The sequence below is a fragment of the Zeus faber genome (genome assembly GCF_960531495.2).
Source record: "Zeus faber genome assembly, chromosome: 12".
Lineage (NCBI taxonomy): Eukaryota > Metazoa > Chordata > Actinopteri > Zeiformes > Zeidae > Zeus > Zeus faber.
Window position 1 is genome coordinate 15,921,167 of NC_137196.1, and position 23,051 is coordinate 15,944,217.

Genomic DNA, 23,051 nt, shown 5'->3' on the forward strand with positions numbered 1-23,051 from the left:
GCGTGACAATAACTCGAATAATACTAATAATAATAATTCAAATCAAATTTGGTTATTCGATGTTCTGTTTTCCCAGCGTATTTATTTTTCTAGATTGTCAGAATCCTTAAAATATATATTCAATCGGTTTGTTTTGTAAAATAGAAAACTGGTTCCTCGCTCAGATTTTCATTGAAGACCCGCAAAAGCAACAAACTGTATCTCTTCAAATGCAAGTGCTTTCCTGATGTATAACGATGATACAAATGCGGATTATTAAATATTTTATTATTTTACTGATAGCCACATTATAGGCCTATAAATTCAGTTAAGAGACACTTCTTCTGTTGTGGGTCAAATTAACCCTTGTAGTTTACATCAAATCAGTCGGCCAATGGCCACTTCCACAGAAGAGCTATCCCAACACTCAACAATTGAGCATGACTAACAATATCGCTCAGCATGAAGAATTTTACATTTCAGAGATTGTTTCTGCTGATCATGCACATCATGCTTGGTTGGTTTAACCTTTTGCCCTAAATCACCCTCTCAATGGATATATCACATATTTTATGACATTGAGAATTTAAAAAAAGTAGACCATAGAGCGTTCAACCCTCTTGCTTAATTTTCTCATAGGCCATGATGGCAACAAACATTTACAAACAAGGTCACCAAGTTGTTTCCAAGTAAAAAGTTCTTAATTCTTCCATACAATGTATTGCACTGAGTAAAGGGACTTCTGACCTCATTATACAGATTTTTTTTTAATGATTTCTCTTGAAGAGAGCAGGAAGGAAAAACATTTTTCCTTCCTGCTATAGTTTCTGTTGTTACATACTACATATTTGTAGATCTTCTGTTACAGATGTTGAGAATATAATGAAACAATGATGACATTTCTTCGCCTTAAATATATACTACAATAAATATATTACGTATTGATTATTCGTGTTTGAAAATTAGGTATTTTAACCTGCATTTTCACACAAGGCATTTCACTTATAGTCTCTCGTGGACCTTGGCACTCATTAACAGAGCCAAATCACAACTTCTGCTTTTCAAAAAGCAAATGAGCCCATGAACCCATCAAACAAATGGATTCCACCACTCCATCCCACTTTGGCTTTCTACTAGTTCTAGTGTATAAAATGTACACTGGGCACAGTAACAAACAATTTATGTGACCGATTTATCCACGGTATAATTCTACCGTTCCTTGGTAAACAGGTAAACACATCACACAGCAGTGATACACACTCATCCTGTCTATTGTCATTGATTCTATTGTGGAAGCTCCAAATGTCCAAAGACTTTCCACTCCTCCCTTGCGGCTCGACTCTCGCATAAAGTCAACATTAATCCACCTCGCTGTCGTCGTTATGCGTCTGTGTGTATGGGTTGGAATCTGTGTTGTTGAGCAGCTCCACCAGTAAGGAGACCAGCTTGCCATCCTGTGAGGATTTGGACGCGGCGTCATGTGGGCGGCTGAGGTTGCGGTGCAGCATGGTCTGGATGGACGTGCGCAGCTCCCACAGGAGCTCCCAGGTGTCGGCCGGCAGCTCGCAGCGCACCAGGGAGCTGCTGGAGAGAGAAACCTCCACACGATCCCCGCTCACTAGGCGGGAGAAGGAGAGAAACTTTTTTTTTTAGAGGGGGCAGTGGGATTTGACGCCAAAGTGCGAAGCAAACAAAATAAAAATAAAAACTGAACTGAACCCTATCAGCCTACCTCTCTCTGTGATGTCACAGTCTGTCAGCAACAGCAAGGCGAGCGGGTGGACGGCGGACGAGTCTCTGATGAACACGTTGCCGTTGGATTTGACAGCGCTGAAAAAGGTCAACCAGCGGCTGGGGAGCTGATCCTTTCCCCTTGAGGCACAATAAATAAATAAACAAATAAATAAATAAATCAAATAGATATAACATGACAACAAAAGAACATACAACAAACAACAACTACAGTGACTCTCCTAACCTGTTGACGGAGGAGCGGTGCAGTAAAACCGGTCCGCTGTGCGTGCGGAAGCACAGGGAGTTGGGACGGAAGCGCCCGCTTTTCGTCACCATTCCCCTCTTCACCTGGAACAAAAACACGACCGCGTCAGCCAGTGTTTCTGGGTGTAAGGGAACAAAAAGATTGACTCAGCGAGACTTCCCCCTTTGTACCTGAATGAGGTTGGGGTAGAGGCCGGCCAGCAGGACGGCCTTGACCAGCTCGTCCCGGTCGCTGTGCTGGTTGTACAGAGAGGACGTGCGCAGGCACTCGTTGGAATGCGGCACCAGCTGAGCTTCCTGCAGGTTATCGCTGAACTGAGAGACGAGACCTGAAACCAAAAGCCCCTCTCTTGAGTACAGTGTACACGACACGACTGTTAAAACGTTAGCAACGACACTGCCAGAGCGTTACATCATCGTCATTACCACAGAGAACAACTACGGACACAAAGGGGAGATGTAGACAAACGGAGGAAACATTTCTGGTGTGGAAGGTGGAGATCATACATGGTGAGACCAGGGGACGTCAGATAGAACCTGGCTTTACTTGGTTCATTACAGAGGACATAACACCATTTTTTAACGGTAGAGAAACTTGGCTCGCTTAACTACTTTGTTTGTCACATTTTGAAATCAAACTTTTAATGATATTTTATATATAAAATATTTTGGGATGTTTCTATGTTTTTTTTTTAGATCAATGAAGTATGTCTTAACACCATTTTAAGATGTATGTACTATGTAACTGTTTTACCTTAAAATAACAGCTTCAGGATCATTTTGATGGTACACTAACTTGTAATATAGAGACTGACATCTTTAATTGTAACAGACTGTTATTGAAACGTGACCTATCAGGTTCAAATTTATCTGGTAAAATATATATTTTTTCTGACATTGGACAGAGTTTTACGACAATAGAAACTGTAGGGGCGCCTAATACAAAATCCCAAAAGTTACATAATGCTGTTTTAATAATAAAGAAAATATTGTATACGTCGATGATGCTGGTCAAATTAAGAATCAGCAACACCGGATAGAGCTATCAGAGCTAGACAACGTGTAAATGACAACAATCATAGCCCCGCACTCTTTGAACCGACCGTTGATGAACCTCAGGCTCATCCCAGACAGGGTGTGTGTGTCCAGGTAGTCATGTCGCTCTTCCCGGTCTCCCTGCTGCTGGACCTGTTTCCAGCCCTGCACAGCACGGCTGAACACCAGGTAGTCGCTGTGGCTCGAGCCGCTCAGCGACCCTTTAGCCTGAGTACGAGGCAACAAGGACCACAGCATGAAAAGAATAATACAATTTCAGCTCTTGGACCCTTTTTCCCCCAAGATCGCAGGAATATAGTTGGGTTTGTGTACGTTCCTCACCTTAGTGACGAGGGCGCGGTTCAGCAGGCTGTTGTGGAAGGGGTCGCGGGTCAGGCAGGCGGCCACGGACAGTATGGGGAGGACGCAGCGGAACACGGAGGCCAGAACCAGCGCTTTGCCGAGCCGCGGGTCACACGCCAAGCAGGCGACGCGCTCTCCCAGCGGGGTGAGAGCTTCCGTCCTGTCCAGAACGCCTGGAAGACGGAGGGAAAATGGTCAAAGATACGACAGCGGGTCACGCGAACAGAAGAATCATCAGATGACAGAAAGTGTGAGCAGCTGGAAGTCACCCACCGATTTCCTGCAGATTGCGGACGGCGTCCCTCACAGCTTCTTTCTCTGGACTGTCCAACACTTGGGACAGAAAATCCACAGCCTACACAAACAAGAGACATCTCAAGTACTAAGTCTGAACACCACCCCAACCCCTCACCCCCCCGCTCATGTCTTTTACCCCCTTACCTTCAGGCTCGGACTGTGGATCTTGGCCTGCACCACCAGGCTCTCCAGAGGGGTTCGCAGGATCTCGGGAATGGGGAAGGTGGTCATGGCATCCAGCTGTTTCCGTGGGAACAGGTGGTAGGCGTGTCCCGGCTGACATCGCCCCGCCCGCCCTTTTCTCTGTGTGACATTGGAGTGGGAGATCCACACCGTGTCCAGACACGAGACCTGGAGAACATCGGGACAAGCTTTACACGCGGCGACTCCACCTGTGTCAGACAACTCGGAAACAAAAACACAAATAAACTACGCTTTGACGGTGAAACCAACCTTAGTGTGTGGGTCGTAGTTTTGCTCCTTCTGAGTTCCCACATCCACCACGTGAACAATGTCGTCGATGGTGATGGACGTCTCCGCTATGTTGGTGGTCAGGACTATTTTCCGTTTGTCCCCTGGGGGGCGCTGGAACACCAACTGCTGGTCCGCCACAGACAAACTGGAGTGCACTTTAAGAAAGAATATGAAAGACAAAAGAGGGCCGAAAAGAGACATTAGAAAATATTTGTGCTAGAGAACCTTCTTTGTTGATCTAGAGAAATATCTTACACGGCACGATCATCTGGGAGCCAGAGGAAAAGTAGCGCTTGGACTCTAGTTTCTGCTGGACAGCCTTGATGTCCTGCCAGCCGGGGAGGAAACACAGCACGGCACCTGATCCACGGGGAGAGCAGCTGTTACACCAACACCACCATCATCATCATAACACAGTCATCATAATTACCTTGTTCACAAGGAACGGTAACTATGAAGAGGTTACCTGGCTCTCCGTGTCTGTCGATGTGCTCGATTACATCTGCCACTAGATCCAGGTCTGGAGTGGCGTCATCTTTACCATCCTTTAGCAATGCACGAGGAAAATAATTAAAATGGTCGCGGGAAAATGTCTTGTGTACCATTGCGAATGGGTCAAAATATTCAAAAAGAAAGCTCATGTGTAAAACCAACAGATTTGATCGTCTCACCTTCCTGTGAGAATCTGTCCTGACGGAGGGGGGCGGGGGACGTCCCATCTCCCTCAGCACGTCCTCCAGGTACCGGTCCTTGACTGGGTGCATGAATCCGGGAACCTTCACTATCGGGCTTCCCCCGAAATACCGCGCCAGCCTCTGGGTGTCCCCGGTAGCGCTCATCAGGACCAGGCGGAGGTCGGGGTTTTCGTTGAGACAGGAGCGCAGCAGCACCAGCAGCAGGTCGGTGTTTATGTCTCTCTCGTGGACCTCATCCACCACCACGTGGCTGATGCCCCGCAGGGTAGGGTTCCCCTGCAGCTTCCTCAACAGGACGCCCACGGTGAGGAAGAGCAGTGCCCCGCCGCTGTGCTCCGGTGGGCGGCTGTCCAGTCTCACCTGGAAGCACGGAGGACAAGTGTGACATCACATCGTCAGAATTCCAAGAATATGCAGCAGACTGGTGGAATTATACATATTTTTGGTTGCTTAACGTACCTGATGCCCCACAGAGTGCCTCAGGGTGGGACCCATTTCCTGGGCGACGCGGTGGGCCACCGACACAGCGCTGATCCTGCGGGGCTGCGTGACAAGGATGTTGCAGCCCGCCCCCTCTCCTCCGCGCACGCGATCCTCCAGCAGGAAGCGTGGGATGCGAGTCGTCTTGCCACAGCCGGTCTCACCGGCAATCACGACCACCCTGGAGGAGTCCACGGCTGAGACCACCCGCTGCCGGTGGGCGTCGACCGGCAGCACCAGGCCGAGCGTGGGGTTGGCCCTCTCCCACCGCTCCTGCAGCTCGGCGCTCAGTTTGTGGGAGTGGAAGGTGGAGAGCGGCCGGTGCGGCCGGCCCGTGATGGCGTCCGTCACCAGGTCTTCCTCCTCCGCCTCATCCTCCTGTTGTAACGTCTGCTGCCCCCGCTCCTCTTCCTCCTCCCACAACCTCTGCATTTCTGTCGCCACCGGGTACTGTCATTCAAACACGAGTCATTGGAAGAGATTCTTAAGTTGTGGGAGCAGTTTTGAGTCTCATTGTTACAAATGACCTTTACACAAGGTAAACAAGTTTGCAGCTGGGGGTTAGGATGCATTAAAAGACCACAAACATCATCATCATGTAGTAAACATAAATCTACAAATAATTCTGATGTTCAGCAAATCCAGGAAATATATTTATACTCCTACCACTGGGAATAACTTCAATCATATTGATAAGGTCCACACTATCCACAGGGTCATTCTTGCATTTCAAAATTGCATTCAAGGATTTCCAAGTACTTTCTATTCAATTTTCAAGGACTTTACAACACAGCAAAACAAATATAATCAATATTCGGTGTCATCTTTATTAAATAAAAAAATAATCAAATCATAATCTCTTTTATCTCTTTTATTCTCTTTTATTATACTACTACTAATATATTATATAGACAACGATCAGCCACGACATTAAAACCACTTACATGCGAAGTTGGGTTGCCACGGTTATCAGTGTTACACGGTGTTTGGGCGTACACCAATTACATTACTTGCCCACCGCCCCACCATCATTTAGCTTTTTTTTATTTTTATTATTATTATTATTATTTATTTTTATATAAATAAAACTGAAATAATAACATTAAGTTAATTTTCACCTATCAGCGCCGACACCATCAAATGAAGAAAAAATTCTAATTTGGAAAATACGTGTGTGAGCAATACTTAGTCTGACCCTTCAAAAGTGAAAGTGAAAGTGTCAGCAGAGCACGGCAGAGTCCCAGTACAGTCTGCTTATCACGGGGAGGAGAGAAGGCTATAGGAGACCTTAGATGAGCTCTAGATGGGAACTGTCTCCTTCCATGCGTAGTTAGTGCCCATGCATAACAGGGACATCCATGCCCCCACCCGCTGAAAACGGTCCACGGTTACCAGTAACACTGGTGGTGTCACGATTTTATTATCCAGTGGGGAAATTTCCTCACTGTGGCATCCCTAATGTGAAGTGATGTGTTGGGAGTAGGAAAAATGGGAAAGCATAAGGATCCGAGCGACTTTGACAAGGACCAAACTGTGCTGGCTCGCTCGTGGGGCGGGCGGCTCGGGTGGGGTGTCGGTCTGTCGCCGTAGGGCCGTAATCCGGGCCCGCGCCTTGCGCCCATGGCCCGGGTTCTGTGCTGTTGGTTGTATGTGTGCGCCCCTGGGGTGCGGGGTCTTGGCGTGGGGGTTGCTCCACGGCCCTCTTGGGGCCCGGGGGTCTTCTGTGGCCGCAGGGCAGGGTACCCGGGGGATTTCCTGCAGCCGAGGGGTGTCCACGAGGCTGTGGATTTCGGGGGGGCATCGGGGCCCCTTCCGCTGCTTGGAGGCCCATGACATAATACTGACCTTCTACACCAGTACCAATGGGGATAAGTCATGTACACTCACTGGTGGACATGGTGGACCACACACACACACACACACACACACACACACACACACACACACACACACACACACACACACACACACACACACACACACACACACACACTTCAAGTGCACCCCAGCACCCTCCTGGTTGCATTCCTCTCATTTCCATAATTATAACAGGAAGAGGCCACGTGACCGGTTGTAGTTCCAGTTTTCCTGGACCTAATTCACTGTGTTTCAATACATGTCATCCAGTGTTCATGTATTTGTGTAAATGTTGTTTGTTTCTATGTTTATTTGTCACTGTGGTGATTCTCCCCCTCTTGGAGTAGTGATCAGTTGTTTATAAACCCAAACATGATAAATAGTTCTTGTCATTCTACAGGTCATCCACAAGACAGAGTTTTTGCAGCAGGTCTTGATTTAAGAATTAATAAAGAGTTGCATTGCAGGTTGAGAACTTGAACTCCACTTGCAGACTTACTCTGTCCTGAATGCAATGGCATACAAATACTCTGTGTTGTATGCCCAGCATGCTGAGGTTTAAAAAAATAATAATAAATAAATTAGAGGGGAAAAAAATGTAAATGTCATTGTTATCTACTATTAGAAGTGTCCAGTATTTCCAACCATGCAGGATTAAATTTATAATTTAATTTATTCTTATTCCTTTCCCTGGCATCATCTATGTCGTAAAAGCGATTCTGGGAAACTTTTATCACATTGCGTTCTGAATAACAAAACCAGGGAGGATATGACAGGCTTCTGGTGATTGGGGTTTTTTTTTTTCCAAGGACTTTTCAAGCACCTCAGTGCAAAAGGGCAATTTTCAAGGAATACCAGTACTTCAATTTCTAGAGACGAAAGTCAAGCACTTAAGCACCTCAAGGACCTGGTAAAAACCCGGTGTCCATGACAAATACTCGTCTGAAGATAAGAACTGACCTGTGTGAGGTAGCCTCTCATGCTTTCCACCACATGCGCAGGGACCTCCAGTGGGAAGGGGCGTCGATCCCGCTCTCCGGCCTTCTTCACCTCCTTGCGGTTGTAACTTGCATGCCTCAGCGGCTTGTTGTCCTTGTCCAGCAGCTCCAGTTCCTGCGCCCGATGATGAGATACATAGACATGTTTTTGTTCCCAAGCGGATAAGATGTTGGAGTCAGGTATCGCGTTTTCGGTATTTTTATTTTATTTTTTTAACTCACCTTCAGCTTCATGCAGGCTAGAGCGGCCGCTCTCTTCTCTGCCAATGCTCTGTTCCGTGCCGTAGCGGTGACTTTAATCTCCTCTGGCCAAAGGAGTGTCAGTTCACACTTCTTCAGCTTCCCTCCCATTGTTTTGTACCGAATTAGCTCCTTTAGTGGCAGAGGATGAGGGAAAACAAGTGATACTTTACCGTAGAAACAACAACAAAAATGGTCGGGTTTAGGGTTATTGCTTCAGGAGGTACAGAATGCGAACGCTACCGACCCGGGTTTTGTTAGATGACGTCGCCACCTGGATCACCGTGGTCAGGAGGGATTTAGGATGTGGGAACAGGGACAGTGCTTCAGAAAGGTCGGAGGAATCCTCTGAGGGATGCTGGGGTCCACTCTGATCGTCCGCTCTGGCTCTGGGAACGTCATCAGTCCAGGGATCATCCTTTGTTTCACTGAAAGTGGACAGCGGAGCCGCTCTGCCACGGCCGGCTTTCTTTTTCGGCAGCTGATTATTCGGACCAAGCAACCCCATTTCCTCCAGAGAGACAAAGACAGAGGGCGTGTTGGAGAAAGGACTGATGTGTCACATGCATACAAGGAGGGTTGAGAGAGTCACCGTAGCTTACTTTTAGTTTGAGACAAGCAGCAGCTGCAGCAAACCGTTCTGCATCAATCTTCTTCGAGGCAAAGCCCTCCATCTCTAACCTGGCGGGCCACAGGATTGTGACTGTGGCTTTCTACAGGGAAAAAAATAAAAAATAAAAGGTACACTTACGAAAGGCTGATTTACCTTGAGTCATTCGGAATAAAACACGGTACCGTCAGGTTAATATTAAACACAGAGTGATCATGCTTAATGAAAACAAACACTCTGTCTCCTGCGTGTGTCATTTGAAAGCTTTTGATCGTCCGTGTCCTGACCTTGACATTGCCATGCTCCGTACAGCTGTACTGGATCAACTGGGATAGGTCGCTCACTCCCAGTGAACGGGCAATGGTGTTATTCAAAAGACCCTTTGGATCATGGAACTCCCTCAGAAGATCTGAACCACCTGGAAAAAAATATATATAAAATAAAATAAAATAAAATCACAATTAGAAATACGGTCAATACTAATTTATAAATGGTGTCATGGAAAAAGACCTCACGGCCAGGCAGTAATGAACTCGTGATGCAAAGCATGTTTGTTTGAACCAGGGTGTCTGCAGGTATCATAGTTAAATCAAATACATTTTAAGACACGTTTATTACGATAGTCAAGACTGAAGGATCTCTTGAGTCACCTCCATCTTCAGTCAAGCGTTCCGGGCAAGTAATGAATATTTTTGTACAGGGCAGAGTTATGAGCTACATGGTTCGACCGTATTTATATGTATGTGACAAATAATCTCTTGAACTTGAACTTCTATGAACCGTTATTAGAAGTTCCCTTTGGGTCAGATAGCAAGCTGATGAACCTTTCACTTCGGTACAAGTACATTCCAGGTATTTCTCTCTCTACAGGTAAAAAATAAAGTGTGTTGGCTTCATCTAGAACAGGCAGGTACAGCAGGTATGTACAGTATCAAGGTAAACATTGGCTTCAATGCCAGGCTTAGGGTTTTAAAACATCTGAATTTGACAAGAATAAATACATGGATAAATAAAACGACTGCTTCGTGAATTCGAATTCAAGTCTACATAATTACTTTCAAGGCCCAACATTTGTAAACCCGGATTTTCGACATTTTATGACATTTACAGGACCATGGTTGTCCTTGAGCCGGTCCGGCTCCGGCGGGCTCCGCTCACCCTGCTGCTGCCTCGTCTGGGCCGGGGACGGGACGTCGTCTTCGAAGGAACGCGCCCTGGTCGCCAACAGCCGCACCTCTGCGCATTTTGCTCCGATTTTACTCCCCGCGTCGACATGTTTTCCAAGGTTGCACAAGCCTCTCAGACGCACGAGCAATGCACCGGGCAGCGCCATCTTGGAACTACAAATTACTTCTACGGTTCGAATTTTGGAGGCGTCGCTCAGTAACTTACTGCACCAGCGCCACCTGTCGCCGTGAAGGACGTACTGCACAGCTTTATGATGCGGACATTATTAATATTATTATTATTATTATTATTATTATCATTATTATTATCATTATTATTATTATTATTATTATTATTATTATTATTATTATTATTATTATTATTATTATTATCATAGTAGTAGTAATATGGTACATATTGTTATTACTATAAATACAATAAATACAATGTCATATATATATATATAGTGTGTGTGTGTGTGTGTGTGTGTGTGTTCAATGTGTGTTCAGTTTAAATAGGGCACATTATGTCATATGAGTTTCGTGTCCTTTCGTGAGTAGCAGTGGCTACAGAAGGGACAATTATGCGATTTAGGATTCTTTATTTGTGACACACAATCATGCAAGTGTGGTGCAGTGAAATGATAAACTGCCAAACTCCCAAGGCTGTGCAAACAAAGCGTGTCCACTGTCGTTGTCTCACGTCCTCCAGAAAGGGAGGGAAGACCTGGGCCTGCGTCTGGGGTTGCCTATAAATAGCCCTGTTATAGGTAAGGCTATTTTTCGGTTTTATAAAAGATGGAAGCGGCACTTGTTTTCCTCTTGGCAGTTACAACTGGTGAGTTAACGAATAAAAACACATTATATTTACGGTTATGGATCAGTCATACTCATGATGATCTGAGTGACGCAATGTTTTAAGACCTCTGTTCTCTGCTTCTCAGTGTGTGGATGTGGCACGCCGAGCCACCAGCCCAGCACCAGCAGAGTGGTGAACGGGGAAGACGCTCGTCCCTACAGCTGGCCATGGCAGGTACAGACTTTACTGGGGTTGTTCGTGGTTAAATCACTGGGACGGAGTCACTGGACCAACCTAAAAAAAAAAAAAAAAAAAAAAAATAAAGTAAAAATTTATGTCAATTTCTCAATTTCAAGCTGAGAACAAATATGTATTTTACAAATGTAAATGTTTATTAAGGGTAGGCCTGGGTTTAGAAATGAAATGTGAATGCATTCATTTCACTGAGAAATTTGATTTCCATGGAAATAAAAAAGTTTCAGAAATGTTCCAGACCATGAACATAATGATCATACAATAATCTCTGTTAGCAGCTGAAGATGAAAAACTATTAAAATACATTAATTTGTATCTCTGTAAAATATAATTAACATATGAACTTTTATGTTTTAATAATGCAAAGTATAGTATACATGTGATTCATAAAAACATGCACAATATTGATAATAACATAAAATTGATATTAACATAAAAACCCATTGAGATGAAAAGAAAACAAACCACTGCAAAAAAATGTGCTGTGAATTATCTTATTTATAAACCCCATGGGAATTACAGTCATTCTAGTGGATTTCCTCTTCACTTAGGTTTCTTTGGAGTCTTTCTACCCCACATGTGGAGGAACCCTTATTGCTCCTAACTGGGTTTTGACTGCCGCACACTGTATCACGTGAGGCAATATGCATTCTTTTTATTCCATGTGCTGTGTGTGTGTGTATATATACACATACACACACACACACACACACACTGTAGTATATATATATATACTAGCACATTCATTTTGTTGACCCATCCTTCATCTCCAAACCCAGGTTCCACACCTACAGGGTTGTTCTTGCGGAGCATGACATGGATACGCAGGAGGGACCTGAGCAGTCCATCATGGTGGAGAAAATGATCCTCCATCCTAAATGGAACGACAACTGTGTCTCTTGTGGGTAGGCAGACACCTGTTCTACACTTACACTCACACACTTACAGGTCATAAGAATTCCACACAGGAAATAATCGACTTGATTACTTTTCTCCAAAAAAGATGAAGTGCAGTCCAAGCTAGAATAGTAGACATTCAACACTTCACTAAGCTATTGGATGAATAAATATGTCCATGTTTTTAAATAGCTGGAGTACATAGAGGGAAGAACAGCGTGTTAATCTAAATATGGCCTTGAGCAAGGTGCATGGCCTGAGAATGTTTTGTAGACAGGCAGCTGAATAAATGGAAGATTTCTCTTTCTTCATGGCAACTGCAAGGACTCAACCTGTAGAGCAGACGTATACAATTTAAGTTCTATGAAAGTCCACCAATATTCTCACATATCCGTACATGATGAAAGAATATATCTTCATTTGACATTAGTTTTTAGAGAAGAATCTTTATTCATCACATGACACACCGCACTAAAACAACACATACATATATACACACACACACACACACACGCACATGCTTTTTGGGTGGTGGCCAGTGAAATGTGGCCTCCGCATTTTTCCCATCCTGGCTTGTCCTTCCTCCGGGGGGGGGGGGGGGGGGGGGGCAGCCAGGAGCAGTGGGCATCATTCGTCGACGCGCTCGGGGACCTGGTACCAGGTGTCCATCGCTGGTCAGACGATGGTGATGTGTGCATGTTTTTGGTGAGGGAAATTACTGATGTTAGGTGGAGGAAACCCCATGTAACATTCTTCACCGCTGAATCCGTTCCGCGCAGAAACGACATCGCCCTCCTGAAGCTCGAGAGGAACGCTGTTATCAACGACAAAGTGCAGCTGGCGTGTCTGCCGGAGCACGGAGCCGACCTCGCCCACGGCCAGCCCTGCTACGTGACGGGCTGGGGCCGGCTCGTCTGTAAGTCCAACCATCCCCCCTGCCTTCACCAAGTCATACTGTATGATTCCACGTCGTATTCATCCAATCGACGATATTTGGAAAAAGCATTTGTTTAAAATGTGGTTTGTTCGGCACTGTTTTGCCGTCCCTCAGCTGGGGGGCACCGGGCGGCAAAGCTCCAGCAGGCCCTTCTCCCGGTCGTGGACCCCAGTATCTGCAGCCGCAGCGACTGGTGGGGCGCCTCGGTGAAGGCCACAATGATCTGCGCTGGAGGAGAGAGCAAGTCAGCGTGCCACGTCAGTGCAGTGGCCGTGACCCTAACCCAACGTGACTTGACTACCACGGCTGTCTCGGCAGCCTTGACATATCACCGTACGCTGTTTCCTCCCAGGGCGACTCCGGGGGACCCCTGAACTGTCGGGGCCGCGACGGCAGATGGTACGTCCAAGGAGTGACCAGCTTTGTGAGTGGAAGTGGCTGCAACGCCCCTCAGAAACCCACCGTGTTCACCCGCGTGGCTTCTTTCATCCCCTGGGTCGGTGAGGTGAGGCGGTCAACACTCGCTCAGTTTGCGTTCAAAATGACGCCTACGTCACAGGTTTATGGACTTTCAGAAAGACATAGCACCAGAATACAGTGCTATTTATTTTTCCGCTCTGATTCCTTTGCAGACGATGGCCAAAAACTGAAGACGTTTCCTGCAAAGGCGGCGGCAATAAAACAACTTTGAACCGTTAAACCTGAGTTGATCAACTTATTCTATATGATCAAACTGAAAAACACGTATAACATTATAAAATAAAAATTTTAATCAGTTTAAGCAATTTATAACTAACAAATTCCAAGGATAAATGCCAACACATTGAACATACGGTATTAAAGGTATTGGAATGTTCCACATGAAACTGAACAGCATAGACAGTATATGTATGTGAATGTTTCTCGTCATGGGTCAGAAGGCATCCAGGTGAAGAAGTCCGTTCCCCGGAGCTCCTGAGGCAGGTACTCCTGCTCTACGGGGGCGCTGAAGGAAGGGTTGTATTTGTAGCCCTTAGCGTAGCCCAGTTGTTTCATCAGCCTGGTGGGGGCGTTGCGTAGGTGCAGCGGGACGGGAGGCAGCGGGCCCTTGTGGTTCCTCAGGCAGGCCTTCACGTTGCCGTAGGCCTTGTAGACCTCCACGGATTTTTCGGCGCGAGCCAGGTACAAAACACACTGAGCCAGGATCACCTGTTGAGCCGACCAAAAACGTCGAGGAAGTGCGTTAGGAGAGCAAGACAGATGCCTCAAAACATCTCTGTTGGTCAATACAGTCCACGTTACCTCGCATTCGGGCATGCCGATGAAGTGACAGGCCTGATACGCAGACACGGCCTGAGGGAGCGCTGAGGGATCTGCCAAACCTGAGCCAGGGTCACAGGGCGGCAAGTCAAAGCGGCTCATTAACAAACCATTAGGTCTCATGTTTTAATTCTTATATTTTTACGTTTTTGTTTTTTTTTTACTTTCTGCTGACCTGCTGACTCTCGTGGTTAAGGACTGCCTCGTGCCAAAGTTTGTGCTCCCAGGGTTGACACAGCAATCACATTACTGCTATCGGTTCATTCGATATAAGAGAGCGTCGGCAAAACAAGAGCTTTTCAATTTTGCCAAACTTCATAAAGGGTTCTCGCTCCTGACAGTAAAAGCGGACTGTGGGGTCAGTCGAATCCTCCTGATCAATTACGTTTCGATTACTCCCGAACAGAAGGTAATAAACGCCACGTACCCACGTCCTCACTGGCGAAGCGCACCAGCCGGCGGGCCACGTACAGGGGGTCCTCCCCGCCCTCCAGCATGCGACCTAGCCAGTAGAGGGAGGCGTTCTCATGGGAGCCCCTCATGGACTTGTGCAACGCTGAGATGCAGTTGTAGTGCTCCTCGCCTTAGTGTGACAACACACACACACACACACACACACACACACACACACACACACACACACACACACACACACACACACACACACACACACACACACACACACACACACACACACACACACACACACGATTGATTCTTGGTTCTTCCTGGTCTTCAATAACTTCATTAAACTCTTAATAGAGCTATGAAGACGTTAACTCAATGAATCAACAATAGTGACTCCATGGAGGACAAATATACTATTCTGAACCAATAACCAGGAAACAGTAAATGTCGCCTTTGTCGACAGCTGAACATTACGTAACGGGACTGAACAGAAGACTGCAAGGGTCTCCGGAAGGACGAAATGAACTAATCCAGGACCCCGGGGCCACGACGGCAGCGTGCTTAGTGTTTCTAGCGCCCTGTCCTCCTTACATCCACACCCTTTCCATCAAATACAAGCACTTGAGCGGTAAATATAAAAAATAAATAAATAAATAAAAATCCATGCGGCTGCAAAGGCATCCTTCTTCGGCAAAAGTCGCAGAAAACAAGGCGCTCGCACCGTGAGAAATAAAGAGATCATCGCCCTCATATTTCTGAGACGCCTAAAGGTTTTGCAGTTGAAATGTTGACCAGAAACTCTTATAAAATTTACGATGTGGATTTGTGAAATCCCCTTTCACAATGTTCTACGCGGAGGTAAGTCTCACCCCATAAATAATCCGAACACAACCCAGCGGATTACGGGCGCTCTCTGTCCGCGGCTCAGAGTTTGCTTGGATCTCGGATCTTTGGATGTCACTGCGTCCAATATTAGACCGCCGGGCTCTGATCAGAAGCGCCACCTCATTTGTCACACGGGGCGTCAGCTTTCCAAATCTCTGAAGACCCCTGGAGTTCAAAAGACTTCAGAAGAATCCCGACGCATTAGCGTGTTGACGCCGCTCTTCTGGAATGGACACTCATCTCCGTGGCCACAGCCCAACGCAGCGGCCGGAGAATTGCTCATCAGGATCTCCGATCTTCTGCCGCCGCTCACGGTCACTTAGCCTGATGCTTCCTCAGCTCGACCTCCAAGTCAAAACTACGTTTCCGTCAATAACTCTGAACGATTTGACAAAATCTTCAAACGCCCCGATTTTTGGAAGCAGCGTAAACAAACCATAGAAAGTAACAAGCAACCCGGTCTATTTGACAAATTCCTAAAAGTCCACCGTACTTCGATTATCTTTGAAGTGGAAAAAAATTTAAGGATTTCAAAGAACTTCGGAGATGTGTCATTTGGGATAGTAGTAGAATCTGAAAACACCAGACATTCATTTCAACTTCAGGAAATGTCATGACACTCTTAATAGGGAGGTAAAGCCAAAGAATCTTCATCTTTACTCCCGCTGCACCATGCATAGTGAGATACAGGTTCACTGACAGAAATGACACCGGCAGGACTTTCTTGGTTGCCCAATTTCTGCCCGCTCTCCTCTGGAACTATCCCGGAAAGAAGGTCTCTCTTCTTTCCAGGTTGGGGTTCGCAGGTGCCAGTGCCATCAAACCATCTCGATGCCGGCAGTACCTGCTTTATCGTAGAGGATGTGGGATCTCTGAAGACCTTCCTTGACGTGGTCCTCCTGCACCACGATCCTCTGGGCGGAGCCGTCCTCTCCTGGCGGTTTCATCCGGGCCGCGCCCACCCGGGCCTGCACGGCGAGCTGGAGGCCGTTGAGCCCCGCCCTCGCGTCGCCGTCACAAAGGTGGGCGATGGTGTCCAGAGCTTTCTGCTCAATGTAAACCGTGGGTCTAAAGAGGAGCAAGCAAAACTCATAAATTCAAAGGTCACATGTTTTACAGCGATCACAGCTATTTTTTGGATCAGCTTTTGTTTGATCCAGTAAAGTAGACAGTGGCTACAATTTCAATCTTCAATGCACGGCTAGATAGACCATTTCATTTAAAGGGGACCTATTATACTCCTTTCCAACAAGTTAATATAGTACTATATATAACTTCATGTCTGAAGTTTTTTTGCTGAAAATACTACTCACATTATGCATTCTAGTCATTCCAACATGCCTGTTAGAGGCTCCTGGCTGTGTAAGCCAATGGAGTTTGAGCATGAAGTTTGAGTAAATATTCACTTATTTCACCCTTAGCAATCCACCTAAAATCTATTTCAGAACAAATTTGAGGGAAGAAAAAAGCGATCCAGTTGCTGAATCTTCACACATATTAGCTCTACATGGCCTAATGTAAAAGTTAGTTCCGATTTTGCACGATCCGCGCGGCCTACCGTCAACGTTACCGGCAATACACAATTGTTTTTTAAATACTGACATTTCCCTCATCTGCAGTTTTGTCACGGACAATTGGTACTGCACAAAAACATTTGTGCTGGTCTCTGCAGCCAACAACAGAGCTGTTCCCGGGATTAGCTCTTAGCTCCGATGGCTTCAAAAGCAAGATGCAACCAAAGAAAAATTCAAATATCTGCCATGTTTGAAGTATGGGATTTCTGCACTAGGCATATTCCCTAATACTTTATTTTAGCTGCTAACGTGCAGATATCCAACACGAGTGTCGTACCGGTCAAATCCTCAGTCTTAGCCTTGGCAAAAAATTATTACCACAGCGGATGTAGAGGGCGGTCAGTTCTTCCAGGTCTCACATTACTGTTAGGACAAGATGACATGAAGACATGACGGTGTCAGCGGCTCCCTAAATACACTGCCTGCTGATCACTCAACGGAAACTGCTCTGTTCAAGACTGGATATATTCTAGCTACATTAATAAATGAATCCATATTTTGGATTCAATCTATCTTAGTCAATCTATCTAAAGCAGCATAAATTAAATATTGCGTGACGTTTACATTTAACATGTAAATGATAGATGGAGGTTGTTCTGCTCAACAAGGCAACACACACACACACACACACACACACACACACACACACACACACTCCCATAACAACACAGCATCCTAACACAGCCCATAAAGGTGTGACTTTCCAATAGTTTCCACAACTGTCCTCAAACTACAGCTAACGCAAATTTGTGACTTGCCACTTAAGATTTGACCAAATGTGAAGGTGGAATTTCTGTCTTCTCTCTTTACCCCCTAACCCTATGTAGAAATGTATCAATGTTTTATATCAAGAATAACATTGAATTCTGGACATCAAAAATTTCAGCTAAATTATTTTCTGATTTCAGTTTACATTGCTGATAGTCTAACTTGCGGAAATAGTTTTTGCATCCCAAAAGACAGCTCCCAATAAGCTCATTCATCTTGCCACTCGTTACTAGTACAGAGCTGCCAGCAGTGGACAGCTTTCCTACGCAGACCGCATCCACGGCTCACATGCCAACCTCCTCCCTGTCAACAGATCCCCCAGCCAGAGCCAGAACCGGAGAGCTGAGGTTCCAAACTGAATGTAAAAATCACTCATGTAACCCTTCAGGGCGCCACAGGCCTTTCTACTTAACCAATCAAGGGCCGAGCATATTTCAATTCAGATACGGTCATGGACGGAGTTCTGGGAGTAAGGGGCGCTCACTCAACTCATATCCATCCGCCCGGTCCTGGCGCTCTGGACCGGTGGGATCGGGTCCCAGGACCCGGATGCCGAGCGAGGCCACGGCCCTGCGCAGGATGGAGCCCATGGCCTCCACCGATAGCTTCTCCAGCACCAGCACTCGGCAGCGGCTCAGTAGCGCCGCGTTCACCTGGAAGGACGGGTTCTCCGTGGTCGCCCCGATCAGGGTTACCGTGCCGCACTCCACATGAGGGAGGAAGGTGTCCTAAGTGCGCACGCACGCCCGCGCCCGCACACACACACACACACACACACACACACACAAACACACACACACCAAAAATGGGAGGAAAGCAGATGGTGTTAAACCATGGGTGAGTACTTGATCCCAATTAACTGCAACTGGTGGAGTAGATTTGTGCCCCATGTGCTTCAACTATTTCTGTTTTCCGTCTTGCATTGTCCGCCTCATAAAGCGGAGACTTAAGCCTCCATCCTAATTGTTAAAGGGATTCTTGAGTTATCAATTAATGCCCACAATTCCACACGGGATTTCCACGTCTCTCCCACTGATTCCCGGAATCGAATTGTGGGAATTAATAATACCAAACTGTGGGGCCTGAGTCATTGAAACATTTATTGTTATTCAGTTTCATTAACGATGATGGTGGGTCACATTGATGTTTTTGTTTGTTCTGTATTTCACACAATTTGAAGATTCAAATCCATTTTAGTGCAGTTTTCATCATTCTTAAAATACAAATTTATATCAACCAGCCGTTCAAAAGACAAGTGGAAACGTGTATTGCACTATGTAATAGGTATCTGTTTTTGTAGATATTGCTTTGAAATAGTTGTACAAATGGAAATTTGAAGTACATTTAACTTAATTTAAATGTAAATACTTTAACCCTTTCCCGACTGAATAAGGAGATAATAATTGAATATAAGAGAATAATAGGAGAGTAAAACTGTATATTTTTGAAACAAATTCTCCCAGATATAGCAAAAAATAATTGACCCACCATACCAGAATCAAGAAGATATATGGGCAGATATACACTAATCAGCCATAACATTAAAACCACCACTAATATTGTGTATCTCCCCCTCGTGCCGCCAAAACAGCTCTGAGCTGTCGAGGCATGGACTCCACAAGACCTCTGAAGGTGTCCTGTGGTATCTGGCACCAAGACGTTAGCAGCAGATCCCCTAAGTCCTGGAAGTTGTGAGGTGGGGCCCCCATGGATCTGGCTTGTTGTTCCAGCACATCACACAGATGCTCCATCGGATTGAGATCTTGGGAATTTGGAGGCCAAGTCAACACACCACCTGCGCCCTTCAACCCAGTGTGGCCCTGCTGGCTTGCCTTCTTCCTGTAATGCATCCTGGTGGCATCTATTCCCCAGGTAAAGGACGCACACGCACGTGGCCATCCACATGACGTAGAAGAAAACTTGATTCATCAGGACAGGGGTCGGCATGGGCACTCTGACCGGTTTGCGGCTACGCAGCGCCATACACAGCAAGCTGCGATGCACTGTGTGTTCTGACTCCTTTCTATCATAGCAGCTTAACTTTTTCAGCAGTTTGTGCTACAGTAGCTCTTCTGTGGGATCGGACCAGACGGGCTAGACTTCACTTCCCACGCGCATCAATGAGCCTTGGGTGCCAATGACCCAGTCGCCAGTTCACCGGTTGTCCTTCCTTGGACCACTTCTGGTAGGAACTAACCACTACATACCGGGAACACCCCACAAGACCTGTAATTTTGGAGATGCTCTGACCCAGTCGTCTAGCCGTCACAATTTGGCTCTTGTCAAAGTCGCTCAGATCCTGCTTCCAACACATCAACTTCAAGAACTGACTGTTCACTTGCTGCCTGATGTATCCCACCCCTGACAGGTGCCATTGGAACAAGACGATCAATGTTATTTACTTCACCCGTCAGTGGTTTAATGTTGTGGCTGATCGGTGGATTCACAAAGGAATTAGCCACAGTGTATATTTTAGGCAAGCACATTCCTATAAAGCTGCAGTTAAGAACATGCAGACAGGTCAGTGGGAGGTCTATTCATATCTGGACAGTTATTCTGAAGTGCACCGTGCCTGCAGAGTAATCAAAGCTTCAGCAAAGGCCAAAGGGCATCAAACCGCCTCAGCTAAAAATGTATTTAGAGGGCATCAGCCGTGATGCAACGTAGAAAGCATTCATCGTAAAAAGAAACCTAGAAACTGCACAGATGTAGCCTGACAGTGTTCAGACTAACAGTAGGTTCTGCTAAAAAAAAATTATATTGATTTCAGGGACAGGAATAAAGATAAACGCAATCATCAAATCAAGAAATATTCCATGAAACACTGTCACGTGAGTATGGCTTTTAGTATCTTTTTTCTTGTTTGTTTTTAAAGCAATCGGATTTCAGAGCTCAGATTGTGGCTTGTTGGCGTTTCGAGTCAATACCTGCTGGGATTTATTGAAGCGGTGGATCTCATCGATGAACAGAATGGTCTTCCTCTTGCAGAGCCGGAGCTCATTCTGCGCCTGCTTGATCACCTCCCGGACGTCGGCGGTGGACGCGCTGGTGGCGGAGAGGGAGACGAAGCGAGCCGTCCCCTTGGCTTTACTGCCACTGGCGATAATGTGAGCAAGGGTTGTCTAGAATGGACAGCCGAGAGAGAGAGATTGAGAGAGAGAGAGAGAGAGAGAGACATCAGAATGTGAGTTCCACCTGTCTGGGCTCTTTTTGCTTAAAAACCAATGAAAACCACTGAGATGCAATGAGGATCCAGCACCTTCATGTCTCAGTTCCATGCAGAGCGGTGCTGCATCCACAGGGTTTTAGGACTCTGGGTCAGACTTAGTCGCATGGGACGGTATGGGATGCGTTTTACATCCAGGACCACATGACACCTCAAAGAATGACATATACTGTGAGGGTAGGTTTTTAACTACTTTAAAGTACAGCTTCAGTATACTAATCATTTACACACTGTAAGGGCAGTGCAAGTATAGAGAGGACATAGAAACTACCCTAAGTTGTACTGTACTTTAGGTATTTTTTTATTGTCAAAAGTGACCAAAAATACATAACAAATATATTGAAGCACATCTTGGGTACAACTTCAAAAACAAAGTACTACTTAAGTGGTTTCAATTTAACACAACTTTAGTATATGCATTTTGAATACATAAGAAGTATACTAGATATCCTTTTTAGATAACACACTTCTGTTTACTTTTTTGTTTGCACTCGGCCCACTCTCTCTGATGAAAAGGGGATTTTATTTCTTAATTATTTTAGTTATTTTCGTTTTGATTTGGACTTTTTGTCGGCAAGGAAGATGGGGATACATTTTATATCTGCGCAACCTGCTCCACAGCCCACACAATAGTTTATTATCGGAAGATGATTTTAATGTTTTAATTGTATTTATTTGTGGGGGCGGGGGTGTCTTAGTCTGACAAGGGTGTCCTGAAAAAAAGGGGGGGGGGGGTTGGGAAGCCCAGTTAGGGTCCATCGCGCCCACCTTCCCGCACCCCGGGGGTCCCCACAGCACCAACGACGGGACCTCTTGAGATTCCAGCAGCGATCGCAGCAGTGTGTGCTCGCCCACCACCTTGTTTTGACCGAAGTATTCCTCGAGTGTGTTCGGCCGCAGCTTCTCCGCCAGAGGCTTGTCGATGGCGATCCGATCCCAGGGCGGCGGGCTCTTCTTCGTCACCGCCGCACCGTTGGGAGCGGCCTGCGGGTGGCGTGTCCGCTCCGCGGCGCGGGTGTCCGCCTCAGCCACGGCGTTGTTTTTGTTTTTCCGAAACACGGAGAACATCCCCGAGGAGGAGGCGCCCGCGCCGCCGGGCGAGACCGCCGAAACTTTCCCGTCCGGGGAAACTCGAGGTTTTTTCGGAGGCGGCCCGTCCTCCTCCGGCGTCGACGGGCAGCCGCCGCCGCCGCCGCCGCCGCCGCCGTCCACCAGGCACCGGTCGAGGTGTGCGTTGATCGCCGAGGGCTTGAAATCCCGGGAGCAAATGGGACATTGCACCGACACCGAGGCGGGAGCCGTCGGCTCGTCCGCCATGTTGACCTCCCCCGCCGCGCGGCCACTTTCGACCTCGGTGCCACGTGATCACAACAATGTGACGTCGGCGCCCGCGTTGAGGCGCCTGTCGGTTTCCCTTCCGTTTAAAGGCGCAGTGTGTAGAACGTGGCGGCTTGGTGGATTTGTGCCCTCTCGCCGAGGTGAGGTTGCAGTTCGCAAGCGACCGAATAGCCCTCGACGGTGGTGGCGCAACGCGCCTTTCCGCCGTGGAAAGGACGGCGGCCGAAAAACGTGGATATCCGCCTCCGGAGCGCGTTTTGGGTTTGTCCGTTCTGGGCTACCGGCGGTGGAACATGGCGGCCTCCGTTGAAAGCGTACCCGCTCCCTGCGTGGTAATGAACGGCCCGTGCCGAGGTCAAACGCAACGATTCTTATCTTCACGGGGTTATACACGAACTAAAACATCCTTATGAAACTGATATCCCATTTCTGCCAAGCCCATTTTGTAAATTCTACACACTGCACCCTTCATT

General features: G+C 46.7%; 3 protein-coding genes across 3 annotated transcripts; 1 reads left to right on the forward strand and 2 right to left on the reverse strand.

Moving 5' to 3' along the window:
- Positions 1–256: 256 nt before the first annotated feature.
- dhx30 (DEAH (Asp-Glu-Ala-His) box helicase 30) lies at positions 257–10,365 on the reverse strand. Its single transcript, XM_080011331.1, has 19 exons — positions 10,185–10,365; positions 9,314–9,444; positions 9,019–9,129; positions 8,664–8,927; positions 8,399–8,548; positions 8,139–8,291; positions 5,301–5,771; positions 4,818–5,201; positions 4,613–4,691; positions 4,402–4,506; positions 4,126–4,301; positions 3,817–4,023; positions 3,649–3,730; positions 3,355–3,548; positions 3,081–3,240; positions 2,149–2,306; positions 1,958–2,061; positions 1,712–1,851; positions 257–1,597 (listed from the first exon to the last, which is right to left on the reverse strand). Exons 1-19 carry the CDS (start codon positions 10,357–10,359, stop codon positions 1,338–1,340), a joined length of 3,504 nt encoding a protein of 1,167 aa, XP_079867457.1. The 5' UTR covers positions 10,360–10,365; the 3' UTR covers positions 257–1,337.
- Positions 10,366–10,990: 625 nt separating this feature from the next.
- On the forward strand, positions 10,991–13,771 carry LOC307237624 (chymotrypsin-like elastase family member 3B; the record flags this gene model as incomplete). The annotated part of the gene is made up of 7 exons (XM_080010382.1): positions 10,991–11,030; positions 11,137–11,225; positions 11,798–11,880; positions 12,026–12,151; positions 12,923–13,059; positions 13,195–13,337; positions 13,433–13,771. The coding sequence occupies 7 exons, from the start codon at positions 10,991–10,993 to the stop codon at positions 13,769–13,771; spliced, it is 957 nt and encodes a 318-aa protein (XP_079866508.1).
- Positions 13,772–13,827: 56 nt separating this feature from the next.
- Positions 13,828–22,580, reverse strand: wrnip1 (WRN helicase interacting protein 1). Its single transcript, XM_080011365.1, has 7 exons — positions 22,009–22,580; positions 20,942–21,136; positions 18,504–18,742; positions 16,517–16,740; positions 14,807–14,962; positions 14,362–14,441; positions 13,828–14,268 (listed from the first exon to the last, which is right to left on the reverse strand). The coding sequence occupies exons 1-7, from the start codon at positions 22,555–22,557 to the stop codon at positions 13,987–13,989; spliced, it is 1,725 nt and encodes a 574-aa protein (XP_079867491.1). The 5' UTR covers positions 22,558–22,580; the 3' UTR covers positions 13,828–13,986.
- Between the last annotated feature and the right edge of the window lie 471 nt (positions 22,581–23,051).